The sequence below is a fragment of the Falco punctatus genome (assembly GCF_963210335.1).
Source record: "Falco punctatus genome assembly, chromosome: 6".
In the NCBI taxonomy this organism is placed as follows: Eukaryota; Metazoa; Chordata; class Aves; order Falconiformes; family Falconidae; genus Falco; species Falco punctatus.
In genome coordinates, this window is record NC_137585.1 from 57180841 (window position 1) to 57202234 (window position 21394).

Consider the following 21394-nt stretch of genomic DNA (forward strand, 5'->3'; position numbering starts at 1 on the left):
GCTGGAGGCCAGAACAGTAATTTCAAGGAATCATTTCGGTTGGAAAAGACCTTTAAGATCATTGAGTCCAACCATTAATCCTGGACTGCCAAGTCCATCACTAAACCATGTAATTAAGCACTGCATCTACGTGATTTTTAAACACCTCCAGGGATGGCGATTCCACCGCCTCCCTGGGCAGCCTGTTCCAATGCCTGACAGCCCTTTCAGCGAAAACATTTTTCCTCGTGTCCAGTCTAAACCTCCCCTGGTGCAACTTGACGCAGTTTCCTCTTGTCCTGTCGCTAGTTATCTGGGAGAAGAGACCGACACTGCCTGCCTACAGCCTCCTGTCGGGGAGTTGTAGAGGGCCGGAAGATCCCCCTCATTTGTAACGCTTTTGACTGGTTTGAGAACTGACCTCCAGGAATATGATACAATTAACCTGGGCCAACTCTAAGCTCCTTTGCCGAGGCAGAAATAACCCCCTATCGGAGCGCAGTGGAAAGCAAGTGCCCAGATGGCAGCTCCTCAGCGGAAGGCTGGCGCGCTGCCGTGCGCTCACACCCGCCCGCCGCCGCCGCCGCCCGGGCCCCGCCATTGCGCAGGGCGGGCCGCGCGGGGGCCGCGCGGGGGGACGGGTACGGCTCCCGCGGTGCCGCGCGCCGCCGGAAGCGGCGGCTCCTCTGACGCCAGTTCCGGCCGGAGCTCGTGGTGGGCTGCGGAGCCGCGCGCTGGTTCTCTGGCGGCCGTTGGCGGGGTCCCGGCACCGGCACCATGGTGAGCGGGCGGCAGCGCCGGCGGCGCTTTTACCCGGGGGAGGGCGCGGCGCGCCGGGGCGGGGCCGCGCTCCCCGCAGACACGCGTGCGAGGGCCTGGCGGCCGCGCCCCTCCCCCACGCTTTGTCCGGCGGTGGTCGCGTGGGGGCGGCCTCGCGCCCTGCCCCACGCGCGGGAGGGAAGGAGGGGGGAGGCGGCGGCGGCGAGTTGGGCCTGGAAGGTTCTAGATGGCGCGCGCGGAGGGCCCGTCAGGGCGCGGCCAGGCCGGGCCGTGTGGCAGCCGCTCAGCCTGCGGGCCCCGCGCCGCTCCCGGGGGCACGGCCACCCGCCCGCAGGGGGGCTGGGCTCGGGCCGGGCCGCGCGGGCCGCGGGGGGGGCGGTTTCTGCTCCCCCCCCCCCGCTCCTCTCCTTGCCTGTCCGGGCGGGGGCCGCTCCCGGGCCGGGCGGGGAGGCCGCTCCGGGCGCTCTGCCGCGAGCTGCCCTGGCGCCGCCCGCGCTCTCCGCCGCAGCCTGTGGGATTGCTCTCGTCCGGGCGGAGGCGCGAAACTCCTGCCAAAAACGTGTGCCGAGCAGGCAGCGGAGTAGTCACGGCACTCCTGGAGAGGGTTGATACCTCTGTTCTTTTGGGATTTCATCCTGATTCGTTTAAGGCCTTGAGTTCCTTGGAGGTGTTAGTCATCAAAATCATGTATTCATTACTGCTAAAATTAGTTTGCATGGGTGTGCAGCAAATATTAGTGTTTTGCGCAAATATCAAAATACAAAAGCCCCGTTAACAAGGGGGTTTGGGCTTCTGCTGGTTGTACCTATCCTTGCATCCTTCGGATCTGATGGTTAGCCTGCAGAACAGCCCTGCAGACGTGGCCACGAGGTAAGGTTCGAACATCGTATCAGAGAACGCGATGCGCAGTCTCTAGGAGTAGATTGCAGTCAGCCTTGTAATCACATCACATAGTTATGAGATTGAGAGAGAGGATTTTAAGAGAAGAGTCAAGGTGAATTTATCTTGAATATACTTTGTATCAAAACCAAATGGGTTATAGAAATAAGTCATTTTAATACTAAAAACATTGTTTAGGTTGTTAGTGACAGGGATTTGTTTTAAAAAGGCAGAGTTTTATTAAAGCTAAAGGGATCTTCTTACATTAACTCTTATTTTAGGCATCCATTTCCCTTGCTCCTGTGAACATTTTCAAGGCAGGTGCAGATGAAGAAAAGGCGGAAACAGCTCGGTTGGTAAGTTTGACTCTTAAGAAACTGGCAATACTTGTGGTAATTACACTTTGTTTTTTCTGATGTTAAATGTGCTGTCAGTTTGTGGTGATGTGGAACTTAATCTGTCCCTTGTTCTTCTGTTACGTGTCTGTGAACAAAAGGAAGGAGGAGTGTTGTTTATATTAACATTTAGAGAAACTCCTCATAATTGTTCAAAACCTAAGTAACTGTACCTTGGCTCAGAAGATTGGTTCATTGGAAGACACTCCTTTTCGCTGTGAGACAGGCTTGTACTAAAGTAGAAAGAAATAATTCTCTAAAGTATGTTTGCTTTTATTTCAGTCATCCTTTGTTGGTGCCATTGCTATTGGTGACCTGGTCAAGAGCACTCTGGGGCCTAAAGGCATGGTAAGCCGGTTGCAAGTTCTCAGTAGTTACACCTGTTGATTTAGTTTTCATAGTTACAGTACATTTTCAAGCAGTATTCTACATCTTGCATCTTGTAGGACAAGATTCTCTTAAGTACTGGGAGAGATAGCACAGTAACAGTTACCAATGATGGTGCAACCATCCTGAAAGCTATTGGTGTTGACAACCCAGCTGCCAAGGTCTTGGTTGGTGAGTTTTTAACAGCTTGTCATTGCAGTACTTGGCATTTCTTCATTTGTAGCTTTATTACGTAGTTTTTATTTGTTGTTAGAAAAGTATTCTTCAAGTAATGTGAAAAATTGAAGGGAGGGGGAGTAGAAATCCTGAAGTAAGGAGGCGAAGGTGTTGCAAGAGTTGTGGATCTCTGCAAAAGCAAAATTGTGGTATATGCTGCTCTTGCAAAACTGTTCTGGTGTCTCCTTGTTTTCCCTCAACCCTGGCTTGTCCCAGCAGTCAGAAAGGACAAAAGAGAGCTGTACACCCCTCTTGTTTTCAGTGGGAAAATTCAGAACAGAAACCTACTGGGGTACAGAGATTATCTCAGGTTTTCCATGATTTACATCTCTTTTTATTACTTTGTCAACATTGGGCTCTGGACAGAATTTACCTTTGTGGTCAACTGTCTTAAGTGCACCAGTGGTCCCGTTATGGTGGTGAGCAGTACCCTGAACAATTTGGTGTCAAGTTTCTTAATGAGTTTGTGTTTGCTTGGTCCTTGTTTATCAACAGTTCATGAGGCATACTTGGTTATTGTATTCACTGATCCTGTATGTATACCTTAGAGATTCTATCAGGCACTGCTTCCTTTTGATGACCATCTTTAGGAATGGGGACAGAGGAGAGTAGCCATTGACTATTGCCAGGCTGGAACTGGTGTCTACATTGTAAATAAAGAGCAGGGATTTGAAGGATGCTGAATTTGATCTGAATCTTGGGGTTTTTCTGTGACTTAGAGAATGACCTCTTTAAATTACTGAAGACTAAGATTCTTTCTTCTTCTCCAAACTAATGTGAGATAAAAATAATTGTATGTGAAACTGGTACCAGTGAGCATGGTATTTTGAATCAAAACATTAATACGTTTGAATTAAAACATTAATGTGTTTCTCCTTTAGATATGTCAAAGGTTCAAGATGATGAAGTTGGTGATGGAACTACATCTGTCACAGTGTTGGCAGCGGAATTACTGAGGGTGATGTATTACAGTTTTTCTTTTTGGCAGTGTACTCAGGTGATATCAGTAGAAGGTGTGTGATTTGATGTTTATGAGTAGGACTCCCAAAGTATAGGGTACCTTGCTCCGTTGCTGTTGAAATTGATAGGGGAAACCCCTTGTGTGTTGCGTCATCAATATAGAGATATATACATATATTTTTTTTAGACTGTCTTCCTTATATTACTATTTATAAGTTCAGAAATATTTTAATTTAGTACATTTTAGAAAAATATTTCATTGTGCAAGTGAAAGAAGTATCACTCACAGATCACTCTCTGGATGTTGCACTGGGCAGCATGCAGCAGTGCTTAGTTGTGATGTTCAGTTCTTTGAAATAGTTTTCCGTAACCTTTATGAGAAAAAAAAAAAAGGCACATTAAATTCTGTTCTTGAGTGCACAAGACCTGATTTCATCCTGTTCCTTTAAACTTGGCATGGTTTTTATGTTTATGTAAGAGTTTACGCTGCCAAGCTCTAAATCTGAAATTACTATGAAAGACTTCAGAAAGCGAGGAATTCTTCTTAGATTTGCTGGCGCAGCTCTGCTAATCATCTCGGATCTAGGAACTGTGATCAAGAGCATCTGAGAAATGATTCATCAGTTCACTAAGGTCCTTGCAGAAAGGGTGTTTGAAGATGTTTATTTTTTCCAACTACACTTCATGTTGTAGCTATAAGTGCACAAGAAACTGATCTCAAACATGAAGTGAAAGATTGCTGTTTTCAAGTATATGTCTGGTTGCTATTCATATTGGAATTAAGATATTTTTTTTCTCATTAATCAGAATTTCTTGATGATATTCCAAGAGCAGATCATACATGCTTAGATTGGAAAAAAAACGTGCCAGTAGGGTGACTTTAATTTCACTGTTACAGCTCTCTGGCTTTTATTGCTATTCAGAATTTTCTGATTACTTGGGAGTGTGTTTCTTAGTTAGTGTAAATGTATCTTGAGGGGGGAAGAAACCTAATTATTAATTTCATTTAAATAGGAGGCAGAATTACTGATTGCAAAGAAGATTCATCCTCAGACTATCATTGCAGGCTGGAGGGCAGCCACAAAAGCTTCAAGAGAGGCACTTCTGAAAGCAGCCGTTGATCATGGGTTAGTATTGTATATTTGCTGTAACTCGTTATAAACCAGTCAAGATTAAAACATCAGTGGGAATTATATACCACTGGGAAATTCTTTGCTCTCTGTTACATAGTGTAAAAGCTGAACTTAAGAATTTAAACGGTTAAGAAAAAAGTCTACTTTGTTTTTTAGGTGAACTACAGAAGCTTTATTAAATTACTTATGATGTGGAGAAAAAAAATGCGAGCAATCATTTGCTCCCTAGAACAAACATCTGAGCTGATATTGCAGACTTAATACTCTTGATTTTAGATGTGACTATTTTCTTTACCTGACACTTTGAAAGCACAGACTTTCTAAAGCTGAATGCAAAGGTCCTAATTGAAACTGGATTTCAAATAGAAGGTTGTATTCTGGGACACTGAGGGATTCTGTGCAGCATTTGTGAAGTAGAACACGTTACACGTAGATACAGGCTAGAAGAAGCAGGGAGGAGCTCACAGTGGCAGGTTAATGATAAGTGAAGGCTTTCAGACTTCCCACTTTAACTGTGTTGACTTTATTTTAGTGATGATGAAGTGAAGTTCCGTGAAGACTTGATGAACATTGCGGGAACAACTCTTTCATCAAAATTACTTACTCATCATAAAGATCACTTTGTCAAGCTAGCTGTAGAAGCTGTTCTTCGGTTAAAAGGTTCTGGTAATATGGAAGCTATCCATGTTATTAAGAAACTTGGTGGAAGTTTGGCTGATTCCTACTTAGATGAAGGTAAGTCTTTGTGTGTTGGCTGTAAGTGCACTTGAGAAATGAAGCTGTTACGTGTGTACAAATTTGTTCTAGGAAACATTGCTATGTTATTAAATTGAATTATAAGGGGGGCTTGTAATAATTTAAATGAATTGTTCTTTTAATTTGAAGCCTTACAAGACTTTTCTGTTACTACAGGCTTTTTACTTGACAAGAAGATTGGTGTAAATCAGCCAAAAAGAATTGAAAATGCAAAGATTCTTATTGCAAATACTGGTATGGATACAGACAAGATTAAGGTATGTGACAGAACTGCTGTTGTGAAATTATGCTTTTGTAAATGGCGTTAATTTTTAGACTGAATGCTTTGTTTTCTTTGATTTAGATTTTTGGCTCTCGTGTTAGGGTGGACTCTACAGCAAAAGTAGCAGAAATAGAACAGGCAGAAAAAGAAAAAATGAAGGAGAAGGTAGAGCGTATTCTTAAGCATGGAATAAACTGCTTTATTAACAGGTATGTATTTTCTTGGAAAAAGGAGGGAGTTACAAAGTAGCAAGATGCTAATGTTGTCTGAGTAGTATGAGTATGAAGAGCATTATTTATGCCTGTACCTGTAAAATTAGGTGAACTTACCTGATGCTTAATTGATTCACCTCCATGAAGCTGATGTTACTTTCTGTGCTTTTCCTTGTGCACCGTGGGCCCCTTTGCTTTGTTTTAAAGAGGAAAAACTGATGTTACTTAAACAGGGACCCATGTTTAAGTCCAGTTGAAACAATGTCACTGTGCTTTTATACTATCAGATTTACTTAGTTATGAGTACCAGCAGCGTTGTCCATATCCATATGCCCCCTTTTGTGGGAAATTGATGCTGAAAGAATCTGTGTTGCTGAATGCGTTTAGTTCAGACTGAACCCGCTATGCTTTTTCCTGCATTAAAATGCTGGTGCTGGAGTACTTCTCCAAATTCAGGAGTGTTTGAGAGACCTCTGTGCTCCCTGTCATGAGCCTTTTCTTTTATATGCATCTTTGAAATTATGATATACAACCATTTTCATTTAAGAGTTGTCAACAATCTAAGTTACTTAGTTCTGTTAGCAGTGTGCTTCTCTTAAACTGTTGCAGTGAAAAAAACCCAGATTTTTTTAATGATGAAAAACGCTTCTGCCTTTCAGTAATTCTCATTTGAGTGAAACTGCCAAATATATGAGCAACTTGACACCTGTTGGTGTGGTGCATCATGTAGTCTACTAGAAAATTGACTAGCTAGTTATAGGAGTTGTAAGAGTAGTACTGTTTGCCACAGTAGCAAAGATGTACTCTTTCAGGACATAGTGTGTGTTATAACTTGCCTTCAAAATTTGTGTTAAGTATCTGTATGAACCACTGACAGACTGATGAATTGCATAATCCCTCCATCTATGTTATGTTTCACATACATTGCATTCTAGTGTAGGCAAAATGAATACTTCTTCCTGTGGACATGGGACAGATATAGAGTCCTAGAGTTAGGAGCCCTGTTGGCAATTCGATAGAAGAATTCTTTGAAGTATGCAAAAAAAATCCTTAACTCCATTGCTGCTAAGCTCAGGTAGCAGTTAGTCAGTGTAGCCAGGCTCGTGATATTCCAGTTAGACTGACTCTTGACTTTCAGATTTCTTTCCTGATAAAATTGACTTGCTTAGAGGCATACCGTAGATCCGCTTCACATCTGATACTCTGAACATTAGCCAGTTAAATGCCGCTGATGAGCTGCTTGACAAAGGTCAAGGCCATATGTATCCAGAATGGGAAGAATCTTCTCTGTGCCAATTGTCTCTCTGAAGATAGGTTAGAAGCATCTTTTTTGATGGAAATGGCATCTCCCAGCTCCTGCTGAGTCTCTGCAACACTCAATCCCTTAATTTGGAAGGGAAAAATATTTTGACATAGTACTTCTGAATGGTCATTGACCATTCAGCTTTGGAAGACTACTTCGTTCTAGAGAGCGTGGGATACATATTACGCTGTGATCTACTATTTGTATACATTACATTTTTTTTAAGCTTTGTATGTTTTCCTGTCTCCGTGTTTGTTTCTGTGTGGTGCAACATCCTGTGTGTGGCAGGTGCCTCGCATACTGACGGCTTTTGTAGTTTTCAGAGATCTGTCGTGTGTCCACGCTGCTGAGAATTGGCTGTCCTTCGTTACTCTGGTATTTTGAAAGGTTTGTTCCATGTGTAATGGGAAGGTGTGTCTGTGTTTTAACTGTAGACAGTTGATCTACAACTATCCTGAACAGCTTTTTGGAGCTGCTGGTGTCATGGCTATTGAACATGCAGACTTTGCTGGTGTAGAGCGTCTGGCTCTTGTTACAGGTAAGTACAGTACCTTGTATGAAACTTGGAGGGTCACATTATTTGTTTGATCTTTAGTAAATGTTAATGCTTGATCACCTAGTTTGTACTTTCTACTATTAAGCAGATCTGTGAATGTGAAAAGTACTCCGAATAAACTTTTATAGAACTTAAATACAATTGTATGTGGAGAACCCTACAAAGTTGTCCATAAATAACTTTGAAATTAACTTTGTTGATTTATCAGCTGCTATGAAAACTGTCAGTATTTTTTCAGAAGTGGGTAGCTCAGTTTCTATCTTTAGTATGTTATACTCCACATTTAAACTCTCTGAATCCTCCCTGCATAATGATTAACACATTTATTTTTTTCCTCTAGCGACTGAAAATGCTAAGTGTGGAATATAATTTAACCAGTTAGTGCCAGCTAGTAATTTTCTCTTATATTTAAAAAATATTTTCAGTTAAGTCCCTGCTTGATAAACTTTTGAAATGTTTGTTTTCTAGAGAAAAAAGTTAAACTTAGCGGTTGAAAGAATGAAGATGAATGAATCTGCAAGTAAATTAATACCACCTTGTTATAAATGGCAGTTGTTTGTAGTAATAGATTAGACTAAACAGTCATTCTTTTTTAAAAATGTGGGCCTGAGTCATCGACTTGAGGTGGACCTCAAACAACGTGAAGAACCTGGGTATTTTTAGTAGTGGCCAGTGTAGATGTGACTCTAGTAATTAATGAAAATGAAACATTTGGAAGACCACAGATGATTCTCATTGCTGAAGTTAGAGGTATTTAACTGGAACATCATAAAAATTTGATTGTGAAAGCGATCAGGAGAATGGAGAATTTCCTTTGCAGAGAGAAAGGAAAAGATGCTGCTTGTTTAGCTTAGCCAAACTGAAACAGCAATTGTGTATAACTGTAGGCACACTGACACAAGCAAATGCTTGATTGAGACGAACACTGCTTATGTTCTGGAACAAAATAAAAGCAAATTTTGTAGGCAGAGCAAGTGGACCATATTAGACCACACTGGATCAAATAGTGCAGTTGAAAAAAAACAGACAAGCTTTTAGCAAACACAAACTCTACAACAAATCTTGTCTTTCCTTGTACTGCTACAACTATAGCACTGCTGCATGCTAACGTGGAATAGTTAAGCATATGCTGGGAGTGAATGCATGTAAATGGTTTTCTAATGGGAAGAGCAGGGTACTAGAACAATATTCTGTTCAGAGACATTTTGATCTGTGTAACAGCTATTTTTTTGTTTGCTATGGAGGTTTAGAAGTAGCCCACAGTATTGCTGCTATGAAATAGCACAAGACTCTTGATTCAGGAGAATGGTGGCCAGTGGTTCTCAGCCATCATCAGGCAGGCAAAGTTAATCCTGGCATAAGCTGAAGTTTAAAAACATGACAAACTTCATTTAGTATTTTATAACTACTTGAGTAGTAAATACTACTAAATTTTTAAACGATTGACATTTTAATATAGGCAGAGATCAACATTAATCTCTTATCCAGACAGAACTCAAAAGCATTACAGCTTTGTAGTTCTTGTGGTGTGAAACAATATTGGTGTTTTAAGGACTTGTCAACATCAGTGGAAGGTTTCTGGTTCTGGTGCCATATGCTGATGTTGGAAAAATTCAGTTTATCGTTATTGTTAATGTAAATCTATTTTTTGGCAATTACGATGATTATTTTTTTTCCCATCTTTTCCCCTCCCCTCCCCTTGGTTAGACCTTGCCTGAATGGATGCTTTCATTGTGAGCAATTTGACTTTCACACGACCTTACATTTGTAGGTGGTGAAATTGTATCAACCTTTGATCACCCTGAGCTAGTAAAACTTGGAAGCTGCAAGCTTATTGAAGAAGTCATGATTGGAGAAGATAAACTTATTCATTTCTCTGGAGTGGCAATGGGTAAGTGTTTTGCCACTAACAGCACGTGTAACATTTGTGTTAACCCGCTGCTAATGCTGTTCAGTTACCAGGATGGCACGGGAATTTTGTAATGAATCATGTAACCATTTTTATTAAAGCCTTGCTCTTCAGTAAAAATCCTGCAAAGAGGTGTGCTCATGGTTGAAATTTTGTATATGTTAAATGAACATAGACATTTTTAAGGATAGGGACCAGAATTTCTGCTTTGGGAGATTAAATTGACAAGAAAAATAACAACCTGTCATGCTTTAAGAACTTGAGAGCTTGGTCTAGTAAATGCCAGTACTCTTTTTAAGTTTCCAAGGGGTTGTTTTGAGATAGCATTAATTTTCTATTAAATTAAATAAGGTGTTGTGGAACAGTTCATTGATAAAAGCAATAGCATAGTGTACATCACTTCGCTCTACCTGTGAAATGTCATCGTGCTTTCTTTTTCCCTCAAAACTGATCTGTGTAAAACTTAACTGCAGTGATAGCAAAACCATTACAAATGCTTTGCAGTAGCCTCATTTTGTGTGTTTGGTTTGTGGGTTTTTACCCTTTTGCATTTGTGCTTTTTAGGTGAAGCTTGCACCATAGTTTTGCGTGGAGCAACACAGCAGATTTTAGATGAGGCGGAGAGGTCTTTGCATGATGCTCTCTGTGTTCTTGCCCAGACCGTGAAGGACACTAGAACTGTGTATGGTGGAGGTGAATATTGGTTTCTTTGTACTTTGTACGTGATACACGTTTTGTATCAAACTTGAACAGTAATACAAAACATCTGTGTGTCTCCCATGAATAGGTTGTTCAGAGATGCTGATGGCTAATGCTGTTGCAGAACTTGCCATCAGAACACCTGGCAAAGAGTCTGTTGCAATGGAGTCCTTTGCTAAGGCTTTACGAATGGTAAGTTTGTTTAATCAGATTGCTGGATTAATAGACATAAAGTTTCACTAAGTTTATTAGCTCCTGCATCAGATAGCTGTTTTTTTGAAAGTTTTGGTTGTCTAAAAAGTGAAATTTAGCAGCACGGCTTAGGTGAACAAAGGGGGAAAAGATACTGTTTCCTCTTTCAAAACAACAGTGCTTTTTTTTCCTCTTAATTCTGCATGTTACAGAATTCTGAATTTTCAATTAGAAGAGGGCAAGCGTGTGGTTCTTGTTCCTTTTAGCTGCAGGGTTAAAAGTGCAGCAGAAATAGCACATAAAAATCTCAACTTATTCAGTGGAAAGTGATTTAGAAATGAGCAGCCCTTCTGTTCTATTGATACTCTGGTGTTATTTAATTGTACTCATGCTGTAGTACTATTTTTTTACATTTATAGAATATTACTGTGTTAACAAACTGTCAGTTTGAGAAAAACTGCCCTCCTGTAATTTAAATGCGGGAAAAACTTTCTTAGAAAATGAAAGACTATGGGAAAACATTTCTCCCAAGAGAATTAAATTAAAGAGCATGGTAAGACTTGGCATTACCTCTTCAGTCAGAATGTGCAGTTTGCACTGCTGTCATTTAAACAGTGAACAGAATGATCTGGTGATTAATGCTTACCAGCAAGCTTAGGTTCTTAAAATGAAAAAAATTCTCCAATTGTAGTCTGAAATTAAGAAAGAGACATTTCTTTCTGCCTATGTAAAATGAACTGACAAATCTGCTAACACACTTCTGTCCTTTCAGCTACTCTCTTATAACAGGATCTTAAAATCCATAGAAAGGTAGTCTGATATTTTTTTTCTTTTTTCCCATCTTCTGATCACTGTAACAGAGCATACGCCATTTTCTTGAAACTCCCTTTTCTTGCAACTTAGTAAACTAGAAATACTGAAGCACATTTCATGTTTATTTAGGGATCAGTTTGCGCGTTAATAAAAAACAATCTCTGTTTATCCCCTTAGATCCCAACAATAATAGCTGATAATGCTGGCTATGACAGTGCAGATTTGGTTGCTCAGCTCAGAGCTGCTCACAGCGAAGGGAAGACTACTTATGGACTTGGTAAGGGGCTTGATATTGCTTCTGCTATTGGATTGCTGTTTGGGAGTGCAGTAAGGCTTACTAAGCTTGGTCATATCTGTTTGTCACTGATACATTCAGCTGGAAGTGCTGAGTATGTTGATTCCTGTTTGCTTTGCACAGAATGTAGGCGTACAATGTTATGTTCCTTTATCATTCTACCAGGCTTTTCACAATAGAGTGAAAAGCTCTGGGTTTGAAGGGGATGGTTTCCACCTTGAAAATCATTTTCCTTACTTCCATTGAGTCTAGTTATATGAAACTTAAAAAGAAAGGTATTGTGTTTTTGTCTGTTTTGTTTTTAAATCAACACAGCCAAGCTTCCGTGTCATGTCCTGTCCATTGCCTTCCTGTGTCTGCCCCCTGACACCCACCACCCCCCAACAAAAAAAAAAAGTTGTGGAGAAGAATTCTGAAGTTGATAGTACCTAAGGAAATAATGCTGAGAGTCCTATTGGGACCTCTGCTCCTCTTCCTGGTGTGTAATGTTTTCATCATTAATTTTTTGTATGTAATTGCAACGTGTTAGGCTTAAATCAGGAGCTTGAAGTGAAAGACGTTAATACTTCCCTTACTATCATTATGGTGTATTTGAGCAGGTAAGTTACTGTGCTGTCAGCTTCTTGTAATTTCGTTAAAAAAACCCCCAAGTTAAAAAAACCTCTTCATGTGTCTCCTTTTCCAGATATGAAAGAGGGTATCATTGGAGACATGGCAGTCTTGGGAGTAACGGAAAGTTTTCAAGTCAAGAGACAAGTTTTGCTGAGCGCAGCTGAAGCAGCAGAAATGATTCTTCGTGTCGATGACATTATTAAAGCAGCACCGAGGTATGATCTGAGTATCTTACTTGGTCAGTTACAGTGGTATAGAGTAACCTTCTTCTGTGGAAGAGTAATTGTGCAAAAAAAGTCTTGTTGTAAAAATACTTACCTGAAATGAAGACTGACATCTAACACTGATGTTACGTGATTTTTTTGCATTAGCAGTATGAACAGGCCTTCAGAGAAATTAGCATGCCTGAACAATGTCTAGGTAATCCTGGGTCACCAGCTACTCATGTGCTATATATAGTACTAAAACAAAGCAGCTGATGAAAATGTAAGGGATCATGCTGCATTTTTTTCTTTTGGCAAGAACTATAGTGAAATGCCCAGCTGCTTGTGAAGTAGAATCTGCAGCTAAAAGAAAAATACATTTGTTTAAAAGTTTGGAAAGAAGCACCGCTTCTAGGCAGGTTCTGCCATGTGCGCCCACTGCCAGCTATTTTGCACTGTTTTGTGAATCAAAAGTGGTTTTTTTACAATGGTCAGAGGTGGTTTGTTAGTTTTGAGATGATGCTGCCTTTTGTGCTGTGAGATAGAGCTAGCACTGAACACAAAATATCAACTAAAAATTACAAATAAGGGTGGGTGGGGGAGCCTTGTGGACATCAACCTGAAGGGGGAATTTTCTGATTTTTCTTTCTCTCCCCAGAAAACGCGTACCAGACCATCGCCCGTGTTAGTTTTTCTTCCGTACCTGAGGATGTGTGGACCAGATCTCGCCTAGTAATTTTTTGTAATGATCTAGTTTTTGTGAGGTTATGGAACAGAAGCTTGAGACAAGCAGATCTCCATCTATGGCATGAAAATTACCATCTTCGGTTGGTTTTAACTTATTTCAGTATGTGTTGTGGGGAAGAATTCACTTTCAAGTAAAATGGGGGTTTATACAACCCTATCCCTTCTGTTCCTATCCAGGTTCCACTTAAAATACACAAAAATAATAATAAAAATATTCAAATTCATCGAAGTTGTATTTGTCTTTGGGTAGAACCAAGAAGGGCTGGTTCATTAGAAAAGCTGCAGTGCACATCCTCAGTCCTGGGTGCCCAGGCAGTCGGCGTGAATAATAATGTCTCACACCTTTGTGCCTTGCTGGTTCAGGTTGACCTGCTGCGTTTAGCATAAGCAGTTTATGCCAGTCCTGGCTGTAATAGGTTTTAAGTTGGGTTCCTAGAAATAGGCTCCGAAGTTAAATTCGCCCTTTTCTAGTGATGCTGAAGTATTACTTGTGTCTTGATGACTAAAGGAAAAGAAAAAGCTGAAGAGGAACCTTAGTCAATGCCCAGAGCTACAACAAGGGATTTTACAGCTTTTAACACCACAGATTTTATGTAGATAGTTCTGCTAAGAAGAGTCGAGAGGAAAATGCTGCTCAGGGGAGAGATCAACATCCTGGACTAAGCAGTCTGTGTGTTTAACTATAAAGGTGTGGACTTGGGCCGACTTCGCACGCTTCAATAATAGTGGGCCGTTAGTGGAAAATGTGCCAGGCTGTGTCACATTCCCTTTTTTTGCATCTGCCCCCCTTCATGCCTATTACAGCCTATCTTCATAGTCTCTTTCTTAATTGGACTAGTTTCTTTGTTTGGGTCATAAGGAAGGCTGTGGTGCCTGCAGCAGTCTTCATGCGAATTCTTGATGCCTGTAAGCAGAGACAATCTGAGGCACTGACTGCGTGGGAGGCCCAGGAGAGGTGCCACCGGGTGTTGTGACCCTTCTGGCTCTTGCAAGTATAACACAGCACCCTGGCAAACGTGAGGGTGAGCCTGCCAAAGCACAGGGTGTTTGATTTGAAATCAAGAAAAGTAGCCATGCAAACATTTTTCTCCCTTCGGTTTCCTGAAATGAAGAAAATCTGCTTACAGAATGCGCTTCCGAACTCTCACAGCAGACTACCCCGTATTGTCACATTTGGAGATCTGAAGAGAGCACCATGTTAAATACAGACCCTTGACAAGCAGGTAAAAGCACCTTCTTCCCCCCACCCCCCCTTAGATGAATTACTAGGTCAGTTCCACAGGAAATAATAAAACATTGAACTTGGATGTTAAGAGAGGCCAGACCTTTTGTCTTGCTGAATAATTTTCTTTTGTAGGAAGGAATAGTTTGTTGGAACAAGGTTAGATAAAGAATTTGGAAAGAGGTAATTCAGTTAATTCCAAAGAAGGATGGCTCAGCTCAGTAAGATGCTCGTATACTTTATTAAATTTGACTAGTAAGGACACTACATGGGTGCCAGCCAGATCCAAATTCATTTAACAAGGCGGCAAGTGCTAGCAGAGTCTATTTTCCAGATAATTTTTCAATCATGTGAATGACATCAAGCAGTCACGAATGGCATTGAATCAAACCTTTTCTGGGAAGTCAACTGCTGCTTCTGCAGGCTGCGGTGGCGAGACAGTTCTGCTTGACGAGACTGTTCTGTGCCACCAAGGGCTCCCCACCCTGTTTAAAAAAGCTCTCTTTTAGCAAACTCAAATGATCCGTGCTATGGAATCAAAAGCTGAAAATGTCATTTTGAGCCAGATTTCTGTGTTACACAGTAACAGCAAAACTTAAAAAGTTCCGTGCATTTTGAAGGGGATCTGAACTGGTCTGAGTTGCAAGCTGGAGAAATACCTAGCTAAGTCAGCTGAGTAACGTTTGCCTTCAGCTTCAAATTCTGGGCATGCCTGTTAGGGGCAGGCTCCCAGCCCTGGGTTTTATTCATGCAAGTTTACCTTTGCAGCTTCTGTGGGTTTTCTGTTGTAGCCAGGCTTTGATTTTTCTTCTTTGCTACTGCATGAAAACGCGGCATGAACAGCTACCCTTATGGGCAGCATTGCTGATAACGTAAAAACTGGCAGCAAAGCCTCTAGCTCTTCTCACAGTCATTTAAAATGCTGCTTGGAAATAACAAAACAAGAGTGGTTGTGAATTTTCCAGGAAGGCGGCAGCAATGGTAAGAGGAGAGCTCGCTGGTACCTACGTGCTGTTTCCTTAGGACACAGCCACACCTCCGCTACCGCTTCCCACGCAGCAGGGCAGGGAGGCCTTCAAGCTGTTGCTGCTGCTGTGTTTCAGACAAGTCATTTGAGACAAATGCTGTGGGTTACTTGGAAGCGGTGACTCGGCAGCGATCACCTTGAACGGTGGCTTCCAGCTGAGCTTGGACACCTCAGCAAGGTGGAAGGGGAAAGAGTGAGCCCATGGGCTTCCCGTGGGTGAAGAGCAGCAAGTCCACGCGTGCTCTGTACGATCCACCCATGGAAAGCATCTACACTGTGTCTTAGATCTACTGTGAACTCTGGTCCCCACATGGCAAGAGGGGGAAAGGGTGGAAGTCTGCTCTAGAGAGAGTGCTGGGTGCAATGCGAAAGGGGGTGTCTGTACAAGGGCGTTCTGCTGTCACCTAGCTCCAAGCCGTGCACCTACTCCTGAAGACTAGGTGGGTGGCATGGTGCTTCCTGGACACCTGCGAGCAAGGGAGGAGTAGAGGCTGGGTGGTGGTGTGAGTGCGCTGCCGCCTTTGCCAGGGCAGGCAGCTGAGCATTAGCAGGGTTCGGCCTCTGGCTCAGGCTTGGCAGCAGAAGGTGGCAACAGTTTCTCATCGAGTGTGATCTCTATCACTGCTCCAGACCGCTTGCGGGGTTCGGGGGTCTCCTCTGACCATCTCCCCACCCTGCGCACGCCTTTGGCCACTTTGGGTGCGTTCCTGCAGGGGTTGTGGTCGTAGATGACCAGCTTCAGCCCGTGGAGATGAGCCAGGCTGGGGAAGAACCGGATGGAGTTGCGATCCACGTCAATCACCTCCAGAAAAGGCATGTCCAGGAGCACAGGGGGGAACTCTGAGAGCAGGTTGCCCGACAGCCAGATGGTGCGCAGCTCCTGCAGGCACTGCAGCTGGGCGGGGAGCGTGCGCAGCGCGTTGGAGCCAGCGTGCAGCGTCTTGAGCAGGCTGAGCTCGCACACCACTTCGGGCAGGCACTGCAGGCAGTTAGACTCGATCCAGAGGGTCTTGAGGTTCTGCAGGAGCCGGAGCTCGAGGGGCAGGCTGCAGAGCTTGTTGTTGCCCAGGTAGAGGATGCACAGCTGCCTCAGCGTGCACACGACCAGGGGCAGTGCTTTGAAGTTGTTGAAATCCAGCGCCAGGATCTGCAGGTTTTGCAGCTGCTCCAGCTCGGGGGGCAGGTGGTTCAGGTTGTTGTCGCTCAGGTACAGCTTGACCAGTTCCCTAAAAGAGCAAATGTGCAGAGGCAGCCGCCTCAGCTGCCTGCTGCTCAGATCCACCATTTTGTCCACTGGCATCTCTTCTAGGTCTTCCAGGAGGTACTTCTGGCACTCATTGGAGGGCACAAAAGCTATTATGGCTTTCAGGCTGTTCCCCATCCTGGGACCGACTTTCTTTGGGGATGGCCGGGACTGCAAGGGACAGGGGCCCACCTTGGTCTTCTGCTGTGCACTGGCCTGCGGTAACTCTGCCTTCTCAATATAAGGCTCTGTTTACATGCACCAGCCATTAATCTCGAGGGCTCTGAAATGTTTCTGATAACCGAATGAGTGTTTGGTGACGGGGATTACGCAGAGGACGACTCAGAGCGCAGGTTTCCCTCTCTCGCCCACGCTCCCCTTCACCCCTCCCCAAAAACATTCCTTCTTGCCTCTTCCTGCACACTGTAAATGTTTAAGTGTTCCCCGATTTTGCCCCAAACCAATCCCCGCCATGCCCCAGCCCCTCACCTCTCTCCGGCTGCATTGCCTGTGCAGCCAGTGCTGGCTGTGGCGATTGGCTCGAGAAAGTAAACACCACAGAAGACCAAATTTTTAAATGCAGATGTTTAGCTGTCATGAAACTTTCAGCGGAAATGTCGGATGTAATCTAATTGTTGTTTAAAATACCTGTCAAGACTTGACTGACTTTCCAGACGAGTGGCACTTTTAGGGATTTACTTTGCAAGGTGCCAAATACATAATTTCAGAGTGTAACCTGCCACCCAGTACTTATCGTAAAGCTTTAGCACAAATACTTGGCAAACTGCTATCTTGAGCTGTTCTACTATTTATGTTCCTAATCTAACAGTGTTTACTATAGCCTCTGGCACTCTTGACTGTGTAGGGCCTTTTTCATTACATTATGTTTTACTTCTTGTCTGAATCCCCATTTAATACGCTCGCTATCACAACCTGCCAGGGCTGTTCTCCGTCCGCCTTCCGACTGTGCTACTGCAGTTCCTGTGTCCATACCAAAACCTGTCAAGAAACTGCCATAGATTTAATTCCATCAAGTTTCTCACTTGTTATGGGTGATATAAATAGGATATTAAAGATTATGACTATTTAGATATGGCAGTGTAAACTGCTCCCCTCCTCCTCTCAGCAAGACCCATTGCTGTCCAGGTCAGGAGCATCCCTGCTTTCTAGGAGGAGCCTCCCCATCTGTAGGCATCTCTGCATACTTTGACTTCTTGAGCTGCTGCTGCTTTAATCTTTCCTGGGGATTGTCCTAACTGTGTGTTGGCTGTGGCTCTACCGTGAGCTTTTGGATGTGAAAGCTGGCAGAGTGTTTTAAAGTGAAATAACCTTTCCAGCAGCTGGTTGACTTCTTTGGTGTCTACAGCTCATTGCTGCTAAGTTCCACACTTTCCATGATTTTAGACTTCAAACAGTCTGCAGCTGCTTTCTGGGCATTAGATGCTACACAACCAAAAGAGGTGATTGCTGAGAGCCACGTACTTTTCAAAAAACAAAAGGCAGAGCAAAGGAAGATTGAGAAAAAGACAACGTGGATCAGTTAAGGTGGCCTCTGGATCTCTGGTCAAATCTGGCAACAGAGAGCTCTTTGCTATCGCTTGCTTTCAAATGTAAAGCAGCTCTTAGTTGTCAGTTGAGTATAGGCTATAGGATGTTTACTAGTCTTTTCCCTGCAGGGTGAGTGGCTGTGCCATGCAGCCTAGATGCCATGAAATGTATGGGGAGTTTCCTGGGAGAGGACAACCGCAGAGAGCGCATCTGGGAACCAGTATTAAAACAGGACAGAGAACAGCGAGTGCTGTGACCCGAGTGCCATAAAGCAGGCTCTGGCTGGAGAAGCTGGGCAGAGTATCAAGCCTGGAGAACAAAGATACGACGCAGTCATCTGTGCCCGTGCTGTGGAAGAGGTGCTGAAAATACTCTCCCCCATGACAGAAGGCAGGACGTGCAGGACATAGCATCCCAGCAGCAAGGGCCAGCGCCTGCTGAGTGAGCACCTCAGAGCAGCCGCTTCTTCACTGCTCTAACTCTACGCACCCTGTCAAGAAGACCACTGTGGGCAACGTGCCGTTCCTGGATTTTGCAGGGCATCCTCTTCCAAGCAGTTGCCCCGGAATGTGATCACTCTTTTAAGGACATTTTTCTGTGGCCCTCAGCAGGTTTTTGTACCTGTTGGTACTTCTAAGCAGCTGTAGCACCTTCTAAAGGCAAGGCTCCCTGCCCTGTCAAGGCACTGTAGGCTACAGGTGGGGGAAAACATAAAAAATAATGAATTTACATCCATGGCAAAGACATGCCCTTTAGACAAACCTCTTCAGATATCCTGCTGATCAGAACAGCATAAATGCCTAGGTAAGAGTATATTAATAATACAGTTTAGGTGTTTCTTGATAATCCGTATGGAGAGAAATAACTTTGCAATATTCCTTTATAGACACAGATATGTATATATTTTTTCTACTTGAATTATTTCTACTTTATGACATTAGACAACTCTTTCTTAGGGAACTTCTGCACTGTAGTTTAATCATTATTCCAGCTTATCAAAAAAAGTCACGATGACCTTTTGTTGCTGCATTTTGTACTTCTGTTGGCTAAATGAATGTCTGCTTGGAACACATTGTGATATCAGAGTATTTGGGAAAAAATAACCGTAGTTTGGTGGGATAATAAAGGGCTACATTTGCAATAAAATGAATGATCTTGATCCTTCTGGGAGTCGGCAACTCAGTGAAAGCTCTTAGGCAAAGGCAGTTCCCTCAGTAGGTCCAGGGTGGTGTTTTGAAAGCCACTTAATGTCTTCAAAGTTATCCTGATGCCCTCCAATGTGAACATTAATGACTTCCCAGAAGCATTTGTGGCATCTGAGGAAAAGTTCAAGCGATAAAGGTGCTCAGCACAGACATTGTCTTGTTCTTGTCAAAGCAACACTGCCCTTACCAGAGGGCATGACATCTGTTCTGCTGCACGTCAGGTGGCGCGTGTAGGCTCCTTGAGAAATGCCTCTGCTTTCTGAAAGTTCACAAATAACCACACTGACTACTCACCGTTCTCACTTCCAGCACCCAGCTCCTGCAGCTTGGTGGCTGGGATGGCTGTGGGACAGAAAATGTCGTGGCTTGCTGAGAACTTGTGTGAAAGCTCTGAGTCCAGAAGAAAAGAGGAAGACTGCTCAGAGCTAGATAATTTTTAAAAAAAATCACAATAAATGGAAATCAATATAAAAGCTGCATTTTTGAGATTTTATTGTTTTTTGAAACAAACTATTAGAATAGAGATGTGGGTGCCTTTTCAGATCCAAAGCTCTGCACAGAGCTGTGAGATGACACCAGGCTCAGCCTTTGCTGAGTTTGTGTAGACCTCACAATTTTGCACGTTAAGTTTGAAGAAGCAAAGCATATTTCAAAATCCAGGGGACTAATGAATGGAGGTCTAAATTCATTGATTTTAATGCTTTTGTGCCCCTCTTCAGTCAGCCTGACTTAGGAAGGGAAGAGACTTAACAATTTTAAAGAATTTCTTTATTATATGCTGATAACGATTTGCTTAAAGTCTGTGACAGGCATTTACCCCCTCTTCACTCACAGATGCTGTGTGTTTGGGTTTTGCTGCTGTTTTTTCTTGACCAGAGCATTGTTGCTAGAGCAGATGATGACTGCTGCCTCCTCTATGTTCTTGACATTCCCTCTTCACTAGGCACGGTCACACATCTGCTTTGTTTTGGGGGGTTTACTTAGTTTCAGTTCACATTCACGTGGTGAGCAGTTTATATTTAATAAGTGGTGTTTTGCAGGGGAAAAATTGTCATTGCCCTTTCCCCAGTGTCCTAGCATAGTCTTTTGAACAAAAATGACTGATTATTCAAATTTCTCTCTCATGTATGCTAGGCTGCAGTATGTAATTGCTCACCACACCTCGTGCAGAGGAAAGATTCAAAAAGTCACATAAATAAATTGCAGACTCCGTGCTGCCTCCCAGGCAGCTAATGGGTTTGGGGCTGCTCTCTGTTAGATCAGAGTCTCTTTTTGACACCATTATTTTTCTTCCAGCTTGATTTGAACCTGAATGCCAGGCAGGGGTGGGAACTGCTAACCTCAGGAAACTTGCAAGAAAATAAATCCAAGCAAGCACTTCCAAATGTCTTGCTGAAATGTGCACAAACCCACTGGCTCTTTATTACTGTATGTAAAAGTATGTCTTTACTTTTAAGACCCATTTTTGGGGGTGCCAGTCACATTTACGTTTAGACCGGAGTTCTCCCATAAGTAGGGAATTAAACTCCAGTTGTTAGGAGATGACTTATCACAACCCTGTCAAATGTCTGTCTGCTCAGCCCTGCTGAAGTGTTTCCCTGTAAAAGGGAAATGGTTGTATTTTATGTCCTCTTTCTCGGTGTGGGGCACTTCTGGGCCACCTGTCACTAAAGTGAGCTTGAAAAGCAGCTTACTCAGAGGGAACCAGGCCAGTCCTGGGGCCATCACCTCTTCCCCACGCTAATGGGAGCCAAGCTTACCCCATGGGAGGCTACATCTCGAATACTGGGTTCAGGTTTGGGCCCCTCACCACAGAACAGACACTGAGGTGCTGGAGCGTGTCCAGAGACGGACAACGAGG

General features: G+C 43.2%; 2 protein-coding genes across 2 annotated transcripts; one reads left to right on the plus strand and one right to left on the minus strand.

Annotated features, from left to right (window-relative positions):
* The first annotated feature begins 603 nt into the window (after positions 1–603).
* Positions 604–13500, plus strand: CCT2 (chaperonin containing TCP1 subunit 2). The gene is made up of 16 exons (XM_080391128.1): positions 604–759; positions 1920–1994; positions 2316–2381; positions 2480–2591; positions 3518–3594; positions 4611–4723; positions 5262–5464; positions 5642–5742; positions 5829–5956; positions 7697–7800; positions 9590–9709; positions 10292–10420; positions 10515–10618; positions 11609–11708; positions 12412–12553; positions 13200–13500. The coding sequence occupies exons 1-16, from the start codon at positions 757–759 to the stop codon at positions 13228–13230; spliced, it is 1608 nt and encodes a 535-aa protein (XP_080247254.1). The 5' UTR covers positions 604–756; the 3' UTR covers positions 13231–13500.
* Positions 13501–13621: 121 nt separating this feature from the next.
* LRRC10 (leucine rich repeat containing 10) lies at positions 13622–16926 on the minus strand. The gene has a single exon (XM_080391135.1). It carries the CDS (start codon positions 16916–16918, stop codon positions 16082–16084), a length of 837 nt encoding a protein of 278 aa, XP_080247261.1. The 5' UTR covers positions 16919–16926; the 3' UTR covers positions 13622–16081.
* Between the last annotated feature and the right edge of the window lie 4468 nt (positions 16927–21394).